Source organism: Crinia signifera, chromosome 2, assembly GCF_055691185.1.
Source record: "Crinia signifera chromosome 2, ASM5569118v1, whole genome shotgun sequence".
In the NCBI taxonomy this organism is placed as follows: Eukaryota; Metazoa; Chordata; class Amphibia; order Anura; family Myobatrachidae; genus Crinia; species Crinia signifera.
In genome coordinates, this window is record NC_139218.1 from 222275155 (window position 1) to 222298723 (window position 23569).

The 23569-nt window shown below is 44.1% G+C and overlaps 1 protein-coding gene across 2 annotated transcripts in view; it reads left to right on the forward strand.

The window, feature by feature from the left end:
* The first annotated feature begins 1790 nt into the window (after positions 1 to 1790).
* Positions 1791 to 23569, forward strand: part of NT5C1A (5'-nucleotidase, cytosolic IA) — a 44323-nt gene continuing 22544 nt past the window's right edge. The window contains exons 1-2 of one of the 2 annotated variants that reach the window (XM_083173797.1): positions 1791 to 2379; positions 8419 to 8586. In XM_083173797.1, coding sequence (XP_083029923.1) covers positions 2239 to 2379; positions 8419 to 8586 — 309 coding nt within the window. In that variant the 5' untranslated portion in view covers positions 1791 to 2238. The remainder of the gene's footprint in view (positions 2380 to 8418; positions 8587 to 23569) is intronic. The other variant, XM_083173800.1, reaches the window with a different exon arrangement.

The window sequence follows — 23569 nt, forward strand, 5'->3', positions numbered from 1 at the left end:
TACCCATTGCTCCCTGCGCCTGTCAATCGAATGACGAACAGGCAGCAGCGCCGCCTCCCCTTCCTTCCCTCTTCTCAGTGTGCTGTGCCAGTGCTGTTGCCAGTCCTCAACACTCCGCCCCCTCTATCTCCTCCCCTCTTCTTCCATCTCCTCCTTCTCTCTCCTCCTTTCCCTCTCAGTCACGAGTGCTGCACATACTTTTTGTACTGCATTCGGATCGCATCGCACACACATTGCATGCATGCTGTGCAATGCGATCTAAACCATAACCTATACGATTCTTGCAGCGCGTATGGCCACCTTTAGTGCCTGCAACATTTTGCGGACACAGCACTGAGATGGTGCATGCATACATGTACATGCACCCGAGATCCTCCATAGGATCGCATGTTGCATACACTCCAACAATCGGGCTTCAGCTTGTTGCAATGGCAATGTGAAAGGGTGCAAAATGTATGGTTTGCAGGAGGGCGCCAGACACCCTAGCACCGGCCCTGGCCCACACCTTATTCCAACTCAGGGCAGCAAAGAACCGCGGGAGGAGCTGTGTGCACCCACGCATGCGCACCAGCCCTCCCACGGCCATTTTAACTTTGGGCATAGCCAAGGCCGGCCGCGGCCATCTTTAATTAGAGCATTTTGCTGCAGCCGTGGCCGGTAACCGTAGAGATGGCGGTTCGGTGGGCCGCTGCCCAGCCTCCTCTAAAATGTGCCGGCCCACCAGGAAACGGCCCGGTTCCCCGGTGGGCCAATCCGCCCCTGTCTGTCACCAACTACTGTCGTTTTATTATAAAGTAGCAGCGGAGCCGGTTCTACCAACAGCAAGCTTTATATAGATGCCTAGGGACTCCAGATCATCACAAAACTAAGGCTCACTCTGGGGTATATATACTAAGATAGGAGTTCTAATAAAAATGGGATGTTGCCCATAGCAACTAATGGGCAACATGGGCGATCAGATCGCATCGGGACTCGCATCGCACGGCATGCATGGAGGGGCACAATTTAGACTATATAGTGCAGATCTGCACTATATGGTCTTGCCTGCCCTCTCTATTTGGCTGCCGATTTGCGCTCACACGGAGCGCGCATCGGCTCGCAAGCCCTAAAAAAGTATGCGATCTGCATGCGATATGGCTTCCGATGTTCACTATATCGGCAACATCGGAAGCCATATCTTACCGTGTGTACACGCCATTAAGGTTCATACACACTAGGCCATTTTGAGTTAAAAAAATGCTCAGTTATGGTGCTTTGAGCTACTTTGAGCTCAAAATCTCCAGTGTGTATGGGTGGGAGATGAGCGGTGAGCACTTATGCGCACTCCTGCATAATGGCTGGCTGCCTCAGGCCGAGAGAACCACTTTCCAGTCTCCTACTTTGGAAAGTGGTTCACTGCCGTATAAAGTGCTCAGTGTGTATGTACCTGTACTCAGCCACAAGTGGTGATGTGAACGAAACAGGATAAGTAAGTCTTTGGGGTATATTTACTAAGGTGTGGGTTTTATAGAAGTGAAGGTGTTGCCAATAGCCACCAGTCAAATTTTGCTTAGCATTTATATAGCACCTTTTAGCAAATACTATAGGCAATATCTCCACTTCTATAAAACCTCCACTTTAGTAAATATACCTTGTCTATACAGTCTTCCAATGCACACACAGCTACTAAATGGCACGAGATCCATCTGCAAAGCGGACATGCATGCAACTCTGAAACAAACAAACACACACACACACGCACACACACTTCGTTCCTTTCATCTTGGTTTCCCACAGTCTTCCTGACTAGTGCATGAGAGAGACTCTGCAGCTGAAGCCTAGGGAGAGGAGGAAATGTTCAGCTGATTTAGGGAGTTCCAATGTCAGTATATATTTATCCCTCCCTTCTCCATTTCATGGAATCAGGAGCTGCGAACACAGGGGCTTATGGGATGCCTTTTAAAGACCTGTCACTGGTGTGAGTGAGGTGAAGCACAGGGGGATTGTGGAGAGAGAGAGAGAGACAGAGAGACAGAGAGAGACAGAGAGACAGAGAGAGACAGAGAGACAGAGAGAGGCAAAACAAGAGGAAGCTGTGATTTCATCCAGAGAATTGGAAAGCAGTGAGCAGTCAGAAGAGAGATGAGAGGGACAGATACAGATATCAGAGGGTGAGATTTAGAAAGGGAAGTCAGAGGCTGACATCTCCATAACTACAGGAGGATTTAGCAGTACCCAAGCCTCAGCTCATCAGCAAATATGCTTCCTGGCTCCGAGGGCACAGATGAGAGAGGATCCAAGAGCAGCCATGTCCCTGAAAAAAGCTCTGCAGAGAAACAGAAATGTGAAGAGGCCAAAGCATTCTATGATAATCTTACACCTACCAAGAAGCCAAAGCCGGTATGTATTAAGATTAGAATTGTCAGAATAATTACTAGCTGTTTTCATTCCAGCCCTAAACAGTGTGAAAGCTGCTGTGCAAAGTGCTGTCACTCCCATCTTACTGCAAACCATGGACCAACAATCTGACTTTGGCGCTTTCTCTTCATGTTGTATATTGATGTTCATCACGCAGTAAGGAGGGGGTTCAATTCTACTAGGCACGGTCTGTGTATATGTAATGTAAGGCTTGGTATGTCTCTACATGAGACACAGGACAATGACTGAAGCTGCTATGTCTACTGCTAATGAACATGTTTGTATGGGTATAAGCTGTGTGACCTTCACTTGTAGGATCAGCAGCTTATGTGGAATGGGCCAATAGCCAAGGTCATTGACCTTTGACACTTCCACAACAATAGAAGGCATGTAGTCATATATACATAGACTACAGCCTGTGTACACGATGGCTCCTGTATATAAACATGTCTATATTAGTGCCAGTGATAGCCATTTAGAGGACAGTAGTACACTATGCCTGCCATCACTAGTCAACTGTTGATCATTCTTATTGCATCTTGTTCTACCTGTTTGTTAATAGCTTTCTAAATCTTTTCGTATATGCAAGAAGAGGACAAACCCCAATACATATGTTTAATAACCCAATATTGGTAGTGAACCTACACACCCCCAACACAGTTGATCAGAAACCTGTCAGACATTAAATAGCAAACATGATATATATCAGACTAAGCTGATCATAATATAACTTCTGCACTAGGACAATCCCAAACATAATCTGGCTTTAGAAGATATTACTAGGGATGACCATTAATGGTCTAACACTAACTGATCCCCTGCTTTTCTCATCTGTAGCCCCCCTCTTATGTCTCTCTCATTTCTGCTTCCTCTTTCTCTCTTCCCCAATAACTTTCATTTCCTCCGACTCCCCCTGTCTCTGCCCCCCTAATGTGTAGTATTAAATCATAGATTTTTATAAAAAAAAAAAAAAACATACAGGATAAGGTCTGATTTCTACCACCTCCAAATAACTGTAAAAAAATAAGTAATTTAGTGGGGGGCAAAATGTACTGCAGCTGCCCACAAACCAAGAAATGCACCAGTAAATATACCCTCTTCATCTATTTAATCTTGAACGTTTGGGATTGGCTTTTAAGATAGTTGAATGGATAAGAGCGTGGTTGCAGGACAGAAAACAGAGAGTTGTAGTACACAGAGTACAGTCAAAGGAGGGAAAGGTTACAAGTGGGGTACCCCAGGGATCTGTACTTGGACCGGTGCTTTTTAATATCTTTATTGGTGATTTTGCAAATGGAATTGAGGGTAAAATGTGCCTTTTTGCAGATGACACAAAGGTACGCACCAGGAGGGGTAAAACAAATGATTGATGATCTAGGTAGATTAGAGGAATGGTCAAGAGCATGGCAACTACAGTTTAATGCTAAAAAAAATGCAAAATTATGCACTTGGGTCTCAAAAATCCAAAGACTAAATATAGTATAAATGGCACTATAATGGAAACTACTGAGGAAGAGAGGGATCTAGGTGTCACTATTTCAGGGGACTTAAAGGCAGGTAGGCAATGTAACAAAGCAATGAAGAAGGCAAGTCAGATGCTTGGTTGCATAGGGAGAGGTATCAGCAGTAGAAAGAAAGAAAGAAAGAAAGAAGTAATAATGCCACTGTATAGGTCATTGGTACGACCTCACCTAGAGTATTGTGTTCAGTTCTGGAGGCCATATCTCCAGAAGGATATAAATACATTAGAGACTGTACAAAGAAGAGCAACTAAAATGGTGCATGGCCTACATCACAAAACGTACCAGGAAAGACTAAAAGATCTTAATATGTATACTTTAGAGCAGAGAAGGGAAAGGGGGGACATGATAGAAACTTTCAAATATATCAAGGGCTTTAACAAGGTACAGGTGGGAGTCATTCTTCACAGGAAGAGGAGCAACAGAACACGAGGACATGCACTGAAACTAGAGGGTGGAAGATTCAGGGGAAATCTGAGGAAGAATTACTTCACAGAAAGAGTAGTAGATAAGTGGAATAGCCTACCATCAGAGGTGGTAGAGGCAAATACAGTAGTACAATTTAAACATGCTTGGGATAGGCTTATTGATATCCATACAAAAAAATAAGGATCAAATATGGTTTGAGATAACATGTTTACAAAAGGGGCAGACTAGATGGGCCAAGTGGTTCTTATCTGCCATCAAATTCTATGTTTTTTTCTATGTTTCTATGATTTATATATTTTGTTATGCAAATCCAAGTCAGTTATATCCCTTTCACACCAGAAAATGCAGTGACAGCGGTGGGATGCAGGGTGAGTTGGATGATGCTGGCGGGGCCGGCCTGGGATTGGCTCGGAGCTGTGAGTGGGTTGAGGGGGGGGGGGGTATGCGAGCGCCTGGGATTGACTGAACCGGCACCCGCCCCCCACAGGCCTAACCTCTCGGACCAGGACTCTTCCCACCCCCACACGGACAGGATCCGTGTGGACACCGGGGACTGCCTCCAGGTGACGGGACCGTCCCTCCTGCTGTGTGGACACTGCCTCCAGCCTCTGCTGCCGCCACTGTCTCTGCTTCCTGCCGGAAGGGAGGGGGGGGGGGGGGGACACTCAGTCCTCAGCACTCTCCCGGTGGCTTCGTCAGCAGAGCGTATGTCGCTCAGTTCCATCACTGTGGCCAACGGCAGAAAGCCGGGATGCCGGGTAAGTTCCTTTCACAAAAGCCTGTAGTCCGGAAAGAGCCCAGAAGCAACCCTGCTAGCTCGGGTTGAAATCCCAGAAAATTGTTCCCGGGAACCTTTTACAGCATGAAATTACCTGGGTTGGATTTGATTTGTGCTTTCACTAGCAAAAAACACGGGTCGATGCGCATCCCTGTGAATAACCCCAGGTTATTTTTGCTAGTGGAAAAGGCATATTAGTATATCAGTGTCATATATTGAAGGTATGCGCTGGAATTGTATTTGGATTAAAAAATCACAAGTAAAAATGCATTTTTAACCCTATGTCAAATGGGATATGGATCATTAGGTCACCAGCATGTTGTTCAACAGTCATTAGGTTGACACCATTAGGTCGACATGCATTTAGGTTGACATGACTCTAGGTCGACATGCAGGAAGGTCGACATGAGTCTAGGTTGACATGGTCGTTAGGTTGACAGGGTCATTAGGTCGACATGGGGGTTTTCACATTTTTTACCCAAATGTTGACACAGACAACATGGAAACTTAAACATAGCACAGAGTCCCCTCGCAAGGCTTGCTGCGCTCGCCATGCTTCGGGCACACATGTCGGCTCCAAAAATTGTAAAAAACCCATGTCGACCTTTTGACTGTCGTCCTAAACCATGTCAACCTAGATTCATGTCGACCTTCCTGCATGTTGACCTAGATTCATGTCGACCAACATGCTGGTGACCCAATGAGCGTATCCCGTCAAATGTAATCATTTGCATGTATTTGTTTCCTAGTGCCTGTTACAGTAGTGGTCAGTGAGCTCCCTCAATGTGTTTACTGTGGCACCTGCTGGGGAATCTGCTTACCAACAGCTTGTTACTCATTCTGGCTACAAGCACAGTAGCAGCTATTGATAGATGGGTTTCTATACAGAATAATTGTATAAAATGAGAGCTAGCTGATTCTTAAATTGTTTACAGTACAACAATAAATGTGCACAATACTAAATGTACACAATCAATGAATATTGCCTCGGTGAGAAGGATACCGAGCATTGCAACTCAGATCTTCCTCACTGGAAATGTGTAAATGCTGTCTAATGTGTAAGGCCCAGCAGCACATGCAGTGCAAAACACGGCTTAGGTTCAGCTCAGCACCAGCCCCTTAGTGACTCATTTAATTGTCATTATGCAGATGAATGTACACAACATTGATCGAATTCAGGAATAAATGATCATGCGATTTACTGACAAACGACCATAACCTCTTAGTAATCAATTAGACATTTTCTGTTATTGTTGAATATGCTACAGAAAGACAGAATGTGTGGGAAGTCACAAGCAATGTTGTGTGTTTCACTCCTATTGGCACTGAAGCTTAGAGAATGAGCTGTGTAGGTGGTTCATCTATTATTTGTGTAAAAACAATTACTTTAGCTATAAGTAAAACCATATTACTACAAAGGAACCAGTAGACTCTATGGCCACTATGGACTATATGATGGCAACAGTGACAACATTACATATTATTAGTAAGCATAGCATTGTTCCTTATTGTAGAAGATTTGGTACAATTATATATATATATATTTTAAAAATGCTAGCATAAGTGGTTTATTTGGTTTGGTTGACCTGGGAATCCAACACTGGTACCTACCAGATTAGCTACCAGATTATGTTACTAGCGTTATGCTTAAAAAATGCTGATTGGTTATGTACTGTATGCTGAGGTCATAGAAGTGTCTGTGAGTGACATGCAGGGCAGACCCGGGTTCAGTGTAAATGGTGCTGGGTTCAAGGTGTAGTGTCAGTCTCGTTGGGTTCAAAGGGGGACACATGCAATGCTGATGTTCCCATTTTTCAGAGGTTATTTGCAACTGTGCATGCGTAAACAATTGTGAAAAGTGCTGCACAAGCGTTACACAGATTATATGTACAAAGGTGCTGTCGATATTGGGACAGACAGGACAATGTCTGAAATGAAGCAGCAAAGTGATGAGCGTTCCTGGGTGGTGAATGGGAGGTGGTCTGAAGTGAATTCAGAAAAGTTTGTCTCCTGGGAGTGTTGTATATCAATGAAAGTGGCTGGGGTCACAGACGCATGTCTACTGCCGCAGAGGTCATACTTTTACCGAGAAACAACATTTGCCATAGGTCAGGTGCAAGTGTTGATGGAGTGGGCGTGGCCACCTCCCGTGATTAGTCCACGCCCCTAAAATGTTTAAGGTGGGTGAAAAAACACTCTAAAGTTCTCCACCCCCCCACCTCAGCAGCAGCAGCACACACCTACAGCATGTGCTGTGCTGACAGCCGGCTCAGCATGAGCTGTCATGCTGTCAGTGAGACGCTCATGCTGAGCATGCTGTCAGCACGGCACATGCTGTAGGTGTGCGCTGCTGCTACTCAGGAGGGATAGAGGGGGAAGGTAATTAGTACCCCCCCTCTCGGCGGCCCTGTCCTGGACAGTAGCAATTCAGGTGCACATGGATGTAGGGGTTTATTTACTAAGATGGGAGTTCTATTTCAGATGGGATGTCGCTATGGGCAACCAATCGGATTCTATCTATTATTAGAAGGTGCTAAATAAATAAGCAGTAAATTCTGATTGGTTGCAAACTCGGACACTTGAACACTTAGGGGTATATTCTATGCCAAACAGGTGAGCTATGATGGTGAGCAGTGCCTATTGCTCGCCGTCATAGCCCGCCCTCAGTATTCAACCCACCCCCCCGCACTCGCCGTTTCCAAAGCAAGGTGGAAGCGGTGAGTGCAGCCATCAAAACAGCAAGGCTCGCGGCATTAGTGGCGAACCTCGCCATTTGATCCCTGGATCATAGAATAGTGCAAGTGGCTGACGAGGGGGTTAAATGGCAAGGAAGGTATGAGGAAAACAAGCCATCCTTGCCATAAACTCCCCCTTGCCAGCCACATTGAATATATTCCTTAGAAGTAGTACTCTGACATACACTCTGCACCTAGTGTGGGACTGGTGCATGTTTTGGTGCAACTTGTATTTTTGTACATACATTTTACACATGCACCAGAATATTGATTTATTATACTCCAAGATGTTTTAGTCCAGATGGTGCTCAGAGGTGTATTCCAAGGCCTCTCTACTCAACAAATCAAATCATGTGCCAGGGATTGCCATGTTAGACCATAACATGCTGAAAATTTATAAATTAAATCAATTGGACTACTTATAGACTGCCACATTGAGTGAAGAAGTTAAAAGTGGACTTACAGTAGCTGCTAAATGCTATCTAACCACCTTGACAACCATTAATGCTTTCCAGATTACAACAAATTTATAAAGCTGTATTTATTTTCTTGTGTGCAGCCTAAACCACAAAATGCTATCACCATTGCAGTCTCTTCTCGGGCACTGTTCCTTATGGAAGAAGAACAGAAAGTTTACAAAGAGCAGGGTCTCGAGGCATATGTCTGCTACCAGTTGGAGCACGAGAATGAGCCTTTCAAACCAGGAGCTGCATTTCCTTTTGTTAGGGTGAGTATCACATCAACCAATTACTGATTGTTGGTATTGATGGTAAAACTGCGAGTTTTAACACTAAGTTTATTTGAGTTTAAAAATGGGTGGTGCAAATATTTCAAATTGTTCAATTAATGTAAAACACAGGAAAAAGTAATATTGTTGCTAAACCCATCCTCTTCTGGGATATGTGGGCATCCCCTTTATACCTACAAGCATTCTCTAAAAACCCTGCTACGCCAGATTGCTGCTTATTCAACTTCATATCAGAAACCTGCGCTCTGGGAGCCCGCAGCATTGGATTGCTGCTAACACAGCCACAAGGAAGAAAATACATGTGATTTACAACAAGCAGGTATTGGGAGGTCTCTCCCTTTTTAACTTCTTATTTAATTGTGTCTGGACAGACAAGGGAAGAGAGAGGGCATACCTCTATTACCCATAAAGTGGACATAACCATCCATTAGCCACTCTCCAACAGGAGTGCAGAGTTCTTGGGACATTAACAATTTACTATATAGTTCTCACTCCTAACAACTAATCCTGTTGGGGCAACAATTAACAACTCACTGAGTCAGATTAACAACCTCTACAATTAAAAATAATCCTACTAATTTTATACAACTAAAGCTGGGTACACATATATACAATCGTCGGGCCGTTCTTCCAATCTGGGGGCAAACGGCCGTTCGATTGTATAGGTGTGTACGCTGTCCCAATTGCTGCTGTGCGACCGATAAACGGCCAAAAACGCTCTTGGCCGTCCACGGTCGGTCGGTCGAAGGTTCTTTGCTGCTTAATATTTCATCCGACAGGACGGCTCCATATCGGAACAAAAGTGAAGTGTGTACGCATGTTCGATCGATATGCTTGACAGTTTGACAAAGCACGGTGGTATGCTGCATTATGAGAGACCCTGTAACCCTTTGCCTGCTGTTTTAACTAATGTGTTTTAATGCCTCACTGCTCAACACTTTAGAGGCATCACTTTAAGACATTAATCAATGTTGAAGTTTTAATAGAGTGGGCTGGAAGCTCTTTTCTGGGCACCATAACACACTATTAAAACTTCAACATTGATTAATGTCTTAAAGTGATGCGTCTAAAGTGTTGAGCAGTGAGGCATTAAAGACACATTAGTTAAAACAGCAGGCAAAGGGTTACAGGGTCTCTCATATACTTCTTCTTGCGATTGTTTGGACGGGAGTACATCGGACGTCGCAAGTAAAATTGTACATATGTGTACGCGCAGAACGGTCGTATGTTTTGGACGGCCGAACGTGTATTCGGTCGATCGAACGGTCGCAAGAAAAAGGAAATTGTACATATGTGTACCCAGCTTAACATTATAGGATTGATGCAAAGTGAAAATGAATAATTGGGCAGAGTCTCGGGCGCTTTCCCTAATGTTGTGCTGCCTACCTTTACCAGACTATTATTATACAGTTAAATTGAAAAAGATACTTTTGGTAAGGGAAATGGCACTACGACAGGTTAATCATAGATTTTATTAGGATACTTATGTTTTAGTTTGATGGTAGTGCTCCTCTTTCTTTACTCTATTGTTTCTGTATTGGTTTCAATCATTCTCTCGTTGAATATGTGGAGACAAGGAAGAGGGGGAGAGGACATTTAGGGAGGGGGAAATCTGCTGAGATCACCGAAAAAGAAACACTTGTACCAGAATTTCAATATTCCTACCTCACTTACATAACAATGGGCCTTATTTTGGTTCATTCTTTCTGACAAAATCCTTCTTAGATGGGCAAAACCATGTGCACTGCAGGTGGGGCAGATGTAACATGTGCAGAGAGAGTTAGATTTGGGTGGGGTTTTATTTCAAAGTGAGATCTATATTGCAGTGTAAAAATAAAGCAGTCAGTATTTTCCCTGCACAGAAACAAAATTACTGACCCAAATCTAATTCTCTCTGCACAAGTAACATCTGCCCCCCTGCATTGCACATGGTTTTGTCCATCTAAGAAGGATTTTGTCAGAAAGAATGAACCAAAATAAGGCCCAATGTAATGAGGCTAAGCAGGGGCGTAGCTAAGGGTTCATGGGCCCTGGTGCGAAAGGTCAGCATGGGGCCCCCCTACATACAACAAAATTAAAATCTCGGTCTGTTTATATTTTAATACATCAAGTATATTATGTTAATAATAGAACTAACATTTAAACATAGGATAGTAGTTTATTTAAATAAAATATTAAAAGAACAAAGATGATAAAACTGGAGAGGCCCAGGTTAGCAGTTTCCTGGCTTTCAATCTTTTCAAAATGCAATCCTAGTGGGGAAGGACAGTCTGCCGTGACATCGCAGCACTGCATGCAATGATAGTGGCAACAAGCAATTACTCCCATTAGAATGTCCAGTGCATGCATTGTTACCACTAACTAGTCGCTTCCAAGTTCCATGTGAGATCCCCATAACACTGTCTGTAACTAATGTGTTATCCTTCACAAAGGTGCAGGCAAGATAAAATGATAGTTTAAGGTGAAGCCTCCAACATTTATATGTATGCAATTGCCCACTCACTCTGTGTTCTGCTCATTGCTCCCCTCTCACTGTGTCCAGACTCCCGCCAGCCGCCGCAGGTGCTCCACAGTCCTTCTGCTCCACGGCGCTTTGTATACTCTGCAGAGTATGCGCCCGCGGAGGAGTGTGGGAGGTCCTCCTAATCCATGGCGCCTCAGCAGACCATACACCAACAGAGGAGTACGGGAGGGTATGTGCCAGAGCCGCGTGACGTCAGCGCGACGCACGCTGGCCGGGCCCGCAAAGCACCACTGGGAACGGGTGCTACTGTTCACTACCCTCATCCAGGACGGCCGGACAGTGGCGGGGGCTGGGCCCCCCTGGCTCAGGGGCCCGGTCGCAGGTGCGACCGCTGCGACCCCTGTAGCTACGCCACTGAGGCTAAGCATATCTGGGTATCTGTAATTGATGGAAGTTTGATGATATCCGTCAAATGTCCTCTCCCCCTCTTCCTTGTCTCCACATATTCAATGAGAGAATGATTGAAACCAATACAGAAACAATAGAGTAAAGAAAGAGGAGCACTACCATCAAACTAAAAGATAAGTATCTGAATAAAATCTATGATTAACCTGTTGTAGTGCCATTTCCCTTACCAAAAGTATCTTTTTCAATATTATAGGATTGTCTGTTGTAATGTAATTATATATTTTATCTTTTTCATCTTATTCATTTTGTATTCTGTATTTTGTGTACCACTGGAGTGTGAATTTTTATTACAAAATTATGCTATATACTTAAGCTTAATAGTTTTTTATTTTTATATACATTGTTTCCAACACGTTCTATGTATTTTCTCTACTGTTCAATTAATAATGGCTTCACTATACATTGATCTGGTCACAATTTGAATGAGTTAAAAAAATCTATATGCATATAAAACATGCAAATAATTGTCTACAGCACCATCACAGCTGTAAGCTCATTTGTTAATCTCATGATAAAGGAAGATACTTAAATATCACTCTTGGTAATAAGGTCTATCAGATAGATAACGGCTAAAACTTTTCTTAATGCAGCAATTACATAACAATACTAAAGGGTATACTGTATAATAACTACAACACCTCAACCAGTCCCAACCATGTCTATGGAAATGTTCACTGATACCTTACTTTTTTTGTTGGGGGGGGGGGTTGCAGCAGTGAGGGATTTCTGATGCATCTTAAAAAGTGAAGAAGTTGCCATAGCAGCTAATTAGCTTCTACACTCAAGTGTATTCTATAAAACTAGAGGTGCAAGCTAAGCCAGGAGGTTTAGTTTTAGGCAGTGGACGGGAGGGTTAGGCTTTGGCAGTACAAAGGTTAGGGCAAGGCACTTGCGGAGAGTTAGGCTGCAAGGGTAGGTTAGGGTTAGAGGGGGCAGAGGAAGGCGTTGGTATTCGGACAGCCAGCATCCCTGCCACCAGTCATCCAGTATGAATCCTATGGCCACTCTGATTAGGGCTTCCAGAGCCACATGTACACCCACCCTGTCCTTGAAAGTGGGCGGTCCAGGGAGTCATAAGACACGTTATCATAGTCCCGAACCCGCTGTTTATTGCCAGTAATCTGGCATAATGACGCAATAGCGTGTTCACTAGAGAAACCACTGATCCATGATGAGGCCATGTCCCTCTTTTTTTAAGCAACTTGACTGCCCCCTCCCATATAGGGCAGCTGGAATATTGTTACGTAGGCACTTCTGTTACAAATAATCACTGTTCAATCTATGTGCATTGCTATGCTTGAAAGGCCTACTGGAGATACCAAATCACAGGTCTTTTTCTGTGTACGTGCTATAGATAAAGAACTGTTCTATGGACCTTATTCTGGTCGATTCGTTCGCATGCACGGTCGCATGCACTCGTGCGAACGGCAGTTGCAAGCACGCAGACATGCGCATTTAGGCCCATCACACTAGTGAACGTCAGAATTCACAACGGTACCCAAAGGGGAGTATACTCAATGTATCTGCACACTTGCGTGCTCCTACTCACATTGCTGTGTCCGCAAGATCATGCACTGTGCGTGCCTGCGAACATCCTCTGTGGGTGATTTCATTCGCAACTCTAACAATACGCACACAGTCAACCCATTCTCAATCCATTGGTTAATGACCTGATTTGACGCATTTCAAATGAAACATATATGTGGGTTGTCAGAATGTATAGGTTTAAGATGTTTTGCACAATGATTGTCAGTCATTATAGTGATTTAGTAGTCATGTTCATTTTAGGACTCGTTCGCAAGCGCAAGGGTGCGAGCGTGCACACACTATAAAACCTGCACATGTACACAGCAGCAGTTGCGCATGCGTAATAAGCTAAATTCTGCCTTGCGTGCAAATTTGCATGCGAGCGGAGCAACCAGAATAATCTCCTATGTGTATATTTAAAATATCATAGCAGAGAAACCCTGAGGCATACAGCTTTGCCCTTTCATGTTAGCACTCCCATGCTAGCACTTCCAGCTTTTCTTTATGAGCTCTGTGCAGCATTGTTCATACTGGCATTGTAAGGGAGAAAAACACAGAATAAGACACAGCTTGTCCCAGAGTTGTTATTGGAACTCGGGAGGCATAATGGTGATGAATATATTAACCCCTTCCTGACGCAGCATGTTTTTGCCTTCCTGACAGAGCCCTTTTTTTCAAATCTGACATGTATCACTTAAGTGGGGATAACTTTTTTTTGCTTTTACTTATCCCAGTGATTTTGAGATTGTTTTCTCGTGACACATTGTACTTCAAGTTAGTGGTAAATTTGGGTCGATACAGTCTGTGTTTTTTTGTGAAAAATACCAAAATGTCGTAAAAAATGGAAAATTTAGCAATTTTCAAAATGTTAAATTTTCTGCTTGTGAGACAAATAATCATACCACTCAAAATAGTTAATAACTAACATAGACCATATGTCTACTTTATGTTTCCATCATTATTTCAACATCCTTTTAATTTTTTTGGACACAAGGAGGCTTAAAATATGAATAGCAAATTCTCAAATTTTCAAGAAAATTTCAAACACTGATTTTTTTAGGGACCAGTTCAGTTCTGATGTGACTTTGAGGGACTTGTATGTGAGACACCCCCATAAATGATGCCATTTCAAAAACTGCACCCCTCACAGTATTCAAAACAGCATTTTGGAAGTTTGTTAACCCTTTAGGTGTTTCACAGGAATTAAAACAAAGTGTAGGTGAAATTTCAAAATTTCATTTTTTTGCAGATTTGCAATTTTAATACATTTTTCTAAGGAACACAGTAGATTTTACTAGAGAAATGTGACTAAAAATTGATTCCCCCAATTCTTTTGTTTTCATAAATATCCTATATGTGGCCCTAGTGTGCACGTTGACCAAACCACAGGCTTCATAATAGAAGGAGCACCTACTTGATTTTGGAGCCTCCTTTTTATGAGATTATTTTTTAGGCACCATGTAGGTTTCTAGGCACCATAAGATGCTAAAAGTTAGGAACCACCCCACAAGTGACCCCATTTTGCAAACTACACCCCTCAGGGAATTCATCTAGGGGTATAGTGTACATTTCAAACCCCCAGGGGTTTCACCAATTGTGGTACAACTGGGCAGTGAAAATGAAAAATTAATTTTTCTACACAAAAATGCAGTTCTGGCTCCAAATTTTTCATTTTCACAAGGAATGAAGGAGACAAAGCACCCCAAAATCTGTGCCCCAATTTCTCCCGAGTACGGCAATGCCTCACATGTGACCAAAAAATACCATTTGGGTGCATGGCAGGACTCAGAAGGGAAGGAGTGATTTTTGGATTTTGCAGCTCAGATTCTGGTGGAATGTTGGTGGGTGCTATGTCGCATTAGCAAGACCCCCGAAGCACCAATACAGTGGAACCCCCCCACAAGTGACCCCATTTTGCAAACTACACCCCTCAGGGAATTCATCTAGGGGTATAGTGTACATTTCAAACCCCCAGGGGTTTCACCAATTTTGATACAACTGGGCTGTGCAAATGAAAAATTAAATTTTTTACCCAAAAATGCAGTTCTGGCTCCAAATTTGTCATTTTCACAAGGAATGAAGGAGACAAAGCACCCCAAAATCTGTGCCCCAATTTCTCCCGAGTACGGCAATGCCTCACATGTGACCAAAAAATACCATTTGGGTGCATGGCAGGACTCAGAAGGGAAGGAGTGATTTTTGGATTTTGCAGCTCAGATTCTGGTGGAATGTTGGTGGGTGCTATGTCGCATTAGCAAGACCCCCGAAGCACCAATACAGTGGAACCCCCCCACAAGTGACCCCATTTTGCAAACTACACCCCTCAGGGAATTCATCTAGGGGTATAGTGTACATTTCAAACCCCCAGGGGTTTCACCAATTTTGATACAACTGGGCTGTGCAAATGAAAAATTAAATTTTTTACCCAAAAATGCAGTTCTGGCTCCAAATTTGTCATTTTCACAAGGAATGAAGGAGACAAAGCACCCCAAAATCTGTGCCCCAATTTCTCCCGAGTACGGCAATGCCTCACATGTGACCAAAAAATACCATTTGGGTGCATGGCAGGACTCAGAAGGGAAGGAGTGATTTTTGGATTTTGCAGCTCAGATTCTGGTGGAATGTTGGTGGGTGCTATGTCGCATTAGCAAGACCCCCGAAGCACCAATACAGTGGAACCCCCCCACAAGTGACCCCATTTTGCAAACTACACCCCTCAGGGAATTCATCTAGGGGTATAGTGTACATTTCAAACCCCCAGGGGTTTCACCAATTTTGATACAACTGGGCTGTGCAAATGAAAAATTACATTTTTTACCCAAAAATGCAGTTCTGGCTCCAAATTTGTCATTTTCACAAGGAATGAAGGAGACAAAGCACCCCAAAATCTGTGCCCCAATTTCTCCCGAGTACGGCAATGCCTCACATGTGACCAAAAAATACCATTTGGGTGCATGGCAGGACTCAGAAGGGAAGGAGTGATTTTTGGATTTTGCAGCTCAGATTCTGGTGGAATGTTGGTGGGTGCTATGTCGCATTAGCAAGACCCCCGAAGCACCAATACAGTGGAACCCCCCCACAAGTGACCCCATTTTGCAAACTACACCCCTCAGGGAATTCATCTAGGGGTATAGTGTACATTTCAAACCCCCAGGGGTTTCACCAATTTTGATACAACTGGGCTGTGCAAATGAAAAATTACATTTTTTACCCAAAAATGCAGTTCTGGCTCCAAATTTGTCATTTTCACAAGGAATGAAGGAGACAAAGCACCCCAAAATCTGTGCCCCAATTTCTCCCGAGTACGGCAATGCCTCACATGTGACCAAAAAATACCATTTGGGTGCATGGCAGGACTCAGAAGGGAAGGAGTGATTTTTGGATTTTGCAGCTCAGATTCTGGTGGAATGTTGGTGGGTTCTATGTCGCATTAGCAAGACCCCCGAAGCACCAATACAGTGGAACCCCCCCACAAGTGACCCCATTTTGCAAACTACACCCCTCAGGGAATTCATCTAGGGGTATAGTGTACATTTCAAACCCCCAGGGGTTTCACCAATTTTGATACAACTGGGCTGTGCAAATGAAAAATTACATTTTTTACACAAAAATGCAGTTCTGGCTCCAAATTTTTCATTTTCACAAGGAATGAAGGAGACAAAGCACCTCAAAATCTGTGCCCCAATTTCTCCCGAGTACGGCAATGCCTCACATGTGACCAAAAAATACCATTTGGGTGCATGGCAGGACTCAGAAGGGAAGGAGTGATTTTTGGATTTTGCAGCTCAGATTCTGGTGGAATGTTGGTGGGTGCTATGTCGCATTAGCAAGACCCCCGAAGCACCAATACAGTGGAACCCCCCACAGGTGACCCCATTTTGCAAACTACACCCCTCAGGGAATTCATCTAGGGGTATAGTGTACATTTCAAACCCCCAGGGGTTTCACCAATTTTGATACAACTGGGCTGTGCAAATGAAAAATTAAATTTTTTACACAAAAATGCAGTTCTGGCTCAACATTTTTCATTTTCACAAGGAATGAAGGAGACAAAGCACCCCAAAATCTGTGCCCCAATTTCTCCCGAGTACGACAATGCCTCATGTGTGACCAAAAAATGGCAGGACTCAGAAGGGAAGGAGTGAAATTTGGATTTTGCAGCACAGATTCTGGTGGAATGTTGGTGGGTGCTATGTCGCATTAGCAAGACCCCCGAAGCACCAATACAGTGGAACCCCCCCACAAGTGACCCCATTTTGCAAACTACACCCTCAGGGAATTCATCTAGGGGTATAATGTACATTTCAAACCCCCAGGGGTTTCACCAATTTTGATACAACTGGGCTGTGCAAATGAAAAATTACATTTTTTACACAAAAATGCAGTTCTGGCTCCAAATTTTTCATTTTCACAAGGAATGAAGGAGACAAAGCACCCCAAAATCTGTGCCCCAATTTCTCCCGAGTATGGCAATGCCTCATATCTGACCAAAAAATACCAGTTGGGTGCATGGCAGGACTCAGAAGGGAAGGAGTGATTTTTGGATTTTGCAGCTCAGATTCTGGTGGAATGAATGGTGGGTGCTATGTGGCATTAGCAAGACCCCCGAAGCACGGTGAAATGATGAACCTAATAATCCATAGATGTGTGGTATATTTTAAAACACTCCTTTATACATAGGCCGGGTTTGTCGGGGCAAGTTTCACAGTGGAAAATAGTATCCTTTCTTATTCCCTTTTTATAGCAAACTTTGCACCTTTTTTGTGTCCTGCCCTTTCTTGCAGTGGAGGGGATTTCGTTAGGAAAATGCTGCCCTGGTACAATACGGGGGCCAGTACTAGAAGTACTGGGGCCCTCTGCCTGCTGGTTCCCAAATATTAGGCCCTTTATGACTTCCTCTTGAAAGTGCATAAATGTCCCCCTCTGGCTGGTAGAACGGAATAGCACGTAAGCGTTATACAGTGCCATCTGGATGATATACACGGCCAGCTTCTTGTACCAGATTTTTGTTTTCCGCAGGGGACTGTACGGCTTCAGTACCTGATCTGAAAGATCCACTCCGCCCATGTACTTATTGTAATCTAGGATACAATTAGGTTTTGAGGTGTGGGTACTGGTACCTCGTACAGGGATGGAGGTGGTACTGTCTCCATGAATTGTTGTCAGTATAAGGACATCCCTCTTGTCCTTATATTTGACCAACAACATATTTTCGGTGCATATTCCCCTGCTTTCACCCCTTCTCAGTAATTGGGCAACGTGCGTTTTTGGGAGGCCTCTTTGGTTCTTGCGCACAGTACCGCAAGCTGCTGTACCTCTTGAACCAAGGGCCTTAAACAGGGGGATGCTAGTGTAAAAGTTATCCACATAGAGGTGATAACCTTTATCCAGGAAGGGGTGCACTAAATCCCAGACAATTTTTCCACTAACACCTACGAGGGAGGGGGGGCATTCTGGCGGTTCAATTCTTGAATCCTTCCCTTCATATACCCTAAACATGTGGGTGTACCCTGAGGTGCTTTCACACAGTTTATACATTTTTATGCCATACCTTGCCCTCTTACTGGGAAGGTACTGGCGGAATTTAACCCTTCCTTTAAAATGTATAAGGGACTCGTCGATACAAATAAATTTTTCAGGGATGTACATCTCTGCAAATTTGGCACTGAAATGATCAATGACCGGCCTGACTTTGAATAGCCGGTCAAAGGTGGGATCATCTCTGGGTGGGCACTGTGCATTATCGGTGTAATGTAAAAATTTAAGGATTATCTCAAAACGAGTCCGAGTCATGGCCATACGGTAAAGTGGGGTGCTGTACAGAACATCTGTACTCCAATATTGCCTAATTTCTGGCTTTTTTACTATGCCCATATGTAACACCAGACCCCAAAACGTCATCATCTCTACTGCATCTACAGGGGTCCACCTAGCAAATGATGACGTGGGGTTTTGAGCAATAAACTGCTGGGCATATAAATTACTTTGGTCCACCATTAAATTTATAAAATCATCAGAGAAAAATAATTTGAAAAAGTCAATTTCTTTGAGACCTGTTGAATCAAATTGGATTCCTGGGATGGCCAAAAACTCAGGAACCTGGGGCTCAAAATTGTCTGGTGGTGGGGTCCATACGGGATCAATCATTTGGGGGGGGGGGTCTCAGCTGCTCTACGGGGGCGTCTTTGAGGGGGTCCCTCATCACTAGAGGAGGAAGAGGAGCTTAAGACGAATCCTTCAAATTCCCCGCTTGCATCACTGGCTGTGTCAGAGTCAGAGGCAAGCATGGCATATGCCTCCTCCGCTGAATACATTCTTCTGGATGACTGGGATGACATTTGGGATGACATTTGGGATGCCATTTTTATTTTTGTGTTTCTGTAAGTGTAATGTTTCAACACGTGTATAGTGTAGGGGGGTACAAACTTTATTTCAACACGGGGGGGTATGTAGTGTGTAGTGTGTATGTAGTGCAGAAAAAAAAAATACTTTATACAGGAATTTGATCCCAATAAAAAAAAAAAAAATGAAGGGGTTAAAAAAAAAAAAAAAAGGTCCTGCGCCAAAAATTGAGCACAGATGTTGGTCAGTAACGTCCGTCACTGAACAGCGCTAAAAGGCAACAGGACACCCACAAAAGCAACGTGGGTGTAAAAATAATTTTAAAAAAAATAAATACCACAGCACTCTCCAAAAAAAAAACAATTTAAAAAAACTGCAGAAAAAAAATTATATCAACCCTGTGCCAAAAATGCTGTTCAGTGATGTACGTCACTGATCAGCGGCCACAGGACACCCACAAAAGCAACGTGGGTGTAATAAACCACAGCACTCTCCAAAAAAAAAAAACAATTTAAAAAAACTGCAGAAAAAAAATGATATCAACCCTGTGCCAAAAATGCTGTTCAGTGATGTACGTCACTGATCAGCGGCCACAGGACACCCACAAAAGCACCCACAAAAGCAACGTGGGTGTAAAAACAAAACCCCACTGCAATCCCCCCCCCCCAAAAAAAAACTGCAGATCAGTGATGCAGTGATGCGACACTGATTATTAGTGAGGGGCAGCAGGCAGACAACTGTGGGTGCAACCTGACAGGGTATATATAAAAAAAAAACTGGACCCCCAAAAAGTTGCTGATCAGTTAATTAATTTAAACTGATCAGCACAAAAGGGGGGGCAGCAGTCAGTTGCACAGGCAGCACAACCTTTGGTGCAACTGACAGGTATATATATAAAAAAAAAAAAAAAAAAGTTGCTGATCAGCACAGATATACTGATCAGCACAAAAGGGGTGCAGCAGACACAAAATATAGCACTCTCTATCACTCTCTATCACTCTCTGTCACTCTCTGTCACTATCTGTCACTATCTCTGACGATCTGTGACTCTATGACACTGCAGCAGCAGGACACAGGAAGTCACAAGATCCAGGAAGCATCCAGCTGCTGGCAGCACGCTACCAGCGGTGATCAGCGGTGATCAGGTAAGTATCAGGCAAGGTTCAGGTATGTATAGCACGACAGAGTGGCCGGTGACCGCTCTGCACGCAATTCCAGACCGGAATGGCGTCTGCAGCGCAGTCACCGTTAGTTTAAATGACGCGCCTTGGCTGTGATTGGTCCGTCGGTCCGACGGACCAATCACAGCCTTGGGGGCAGGTGGGGTGAGGTGGGGTGAGGTGTGGTCATCACCGGTGACCCCCTCATGCCCCCTCACACCCGGCGGTGATTGACACCTGTGTTACCGAGCGTCTGATTCGCCGGTAACACAGGAAAACGCTGCGACTGGCTGTTCACATTGAACAGCCAATCACAGCGATCGCCGACGGGGGGGAGGCATCGCCACCCCCCCTGGGCATGCAGGGACATGTCTGCTGTCAGGGACAGCAGACGCGGGGACAGTTTAAAGTCATGACGTATATATACGTCATGTGTCGGGAAGTACATCCCGGCCATGACGTATATATGCGTCAAATGTCGGAAAGGGGTTAATATCAGAGAACAGTATTATTAACCATGAAGCATATTACCTGTATAATTAAGGTATTGCTTGTAGGCTAGGATGGGAAGTATGGTTGGTAGAAGAAAGAAAAACACTCTCTTTTTTTGTTGCGGCACTCTTGTTTGAAAATATGTCCTGTATTCACAATAGACACAAATGTATGGTACAGTATGTGTGGCTGTCTCTAGGACATACAGCAAAAGAGGCAAGTCCTTGAATATATAGCAGGTTATTTGTGAGGTGGAGGGGATAATCCCTTTCGTTGGTGGTAATACTAAAACTTAGCGTTTAATTTTCCGCACATTCATACATGTATAAAAAGACCAAGAGGTGAAAGTGCTGCAACTGAATCCAACTCAATTTCAACTGCTGTTACAAACAATTAAATATATACTTCTTATTGAGTCCTGCTACCATAAAAATAAATACTAAAAAAAAGAATAAACTATCAAGCAGGGGACAAATAATCATAGAGAAAAATTAAGAATTTCTCCCAAGTTTCCACATCCAAGTTTTTAATCACATTTCTTTTTCTTTCTTCACATATTCCTACTATCATTTTACTAAATAGGGCATGAATATCACACCCCTTTTTTTTTAGAATAAACAGAAATAAAAGTTAAATTTTAGGATTGTGATTTATCAGTTGGACATCTTCCAGGTATATTTTTGGAGTGCACCCCACAATTCTCCAATCTTTCTTCTTTTTCCTATACTATGCATAAAAAGACGACACATAAACAGACAATAATATTGATAGTTAAATTCAGAGGGCTAACAACCAATTCATGTATCGCAGTGACAATACTGTTATATATTGGGCTGGTAAGAAATCTCTCTGAGAAGAGTCATTAAAGATACAAATGTAATCACACTTATACAATGTATCATTCAGTCTGCAGGTTATGTTTCCACAGCTCACAAACAATTGTTCAATTTCACAGTACACTGGATGAAAGTATTTAGTGGGAAGGAAAGTCACATAATGCAAACAAGTGGCAATTGTCAAAAACAGGCAACAGGGCCACCGTGGGGGGGGGGGGGGGGGGGAGCGGCAACTTACATATCTTTACATATGTCTGTCCTTGGCTGGATCTTTATTTCTGTAAAATAGTAATTTTGGGGCCTAAACTGGTATGGTCGTATGTAACCACCCAGACTTGTTGGAATGACATGGGATTATATGAAACATTTTATGGTACTTATATGTTAGTTGAGCGCCCACTAAGATATTTGGGAGTAGGGAAGCCTTTTCCCAAGGTATTTCATGCGCTGGTTATAATGGCGGTACTAATTATGTCAGTGTGACGGCCAGCATGATATCGGTGCGCACATCCACCACCCTTAGGTAGTAAATAAGACTTTTGCAGCTGCCTACAACTACAGCCAGTGCCGAAATAAGACTAAAGGGCCCACTGGGGGAACACAAAGGCACAAAGGTCCATTCTTATAAGTGTGGCCAATGCATGGGATGGGCTCCTTGATAAATATATAGCAAATACTGATAGTGCCAGGGCCGGCGCCACCACTAGGCAGCTCTAGGCATTTGCCTAGGGCACCGGCACCTGGAGGGCGGCAGTTCGCCCCTCACCCCCAGCACTTTGGTACCTGTGAAGAATCTTGCGCCCCCGGCGTCCCTGCTGAGTGCTGGTGCGTGCAGGGGTGTCCGTGCCGCCGGGGAAACCTGTGGCGCTGTTATTGTGTATAAGCTTGACGCGGCCGGCGGGGTCCCTACAGTGAATAGAAAATAACTAGCGCTATGCGCGCGGCGGCGCGGGAAGCGCTAGTTATTTCCTATTCACTGTAGGGACCCCGCCGGCCGCGACAAGCTTATATACACAATAACAGCGCCGCAGGTTCCCCCGGCGGCACGGACACCCCTGCACGCACCAGCACTCAGCAGGAACGCCGGGGACGCAAGATTCTTCACAGGTACCACCCACCCCCCCCCAACCCCCCCGGCACCGGGGCGCCCCCACCCCGACTCGCCTGGGGCGCTCCGGTGCCTTGCACCGGCCCTGGATAGCGCATGCATACTAATGTACCTGATTAATAACAGTAATGCACAATAGATAGGCACTAGAGCCCTGTGCAGTATAATGCAACATATGTAATGCATAATTCCTGTGCTCAGTCTGGAACATGCTCCCTAGAGTAGGGGGTGGGTTCCCAGTCAGTTGTGCCCAACAGGGGTTTCCCCAATGCATCTGTGACCTAGTCCGGCCATGTCGCCAGCCACTGTGTGCACAAATCCGAATCTGCCCTTTTGTGTTCAGCCTTTAAAACAGGGTACACACCTATACAATCTAGTTTTTTTTAGAGCGTTTGATTGGCCCTACTTCCGTAGGGTCGATCGATTAAATAGCTCTTGCAAAGTTTGATCTTCTCCAGTCCAAACTATCACAAGAAAAGTATTGCTTATGGAGTATTATTTCAAGGACGGCCATCATATCGATCGAACGTGTGTACACACTGCACTTTTGTTCCAATATGGGCCC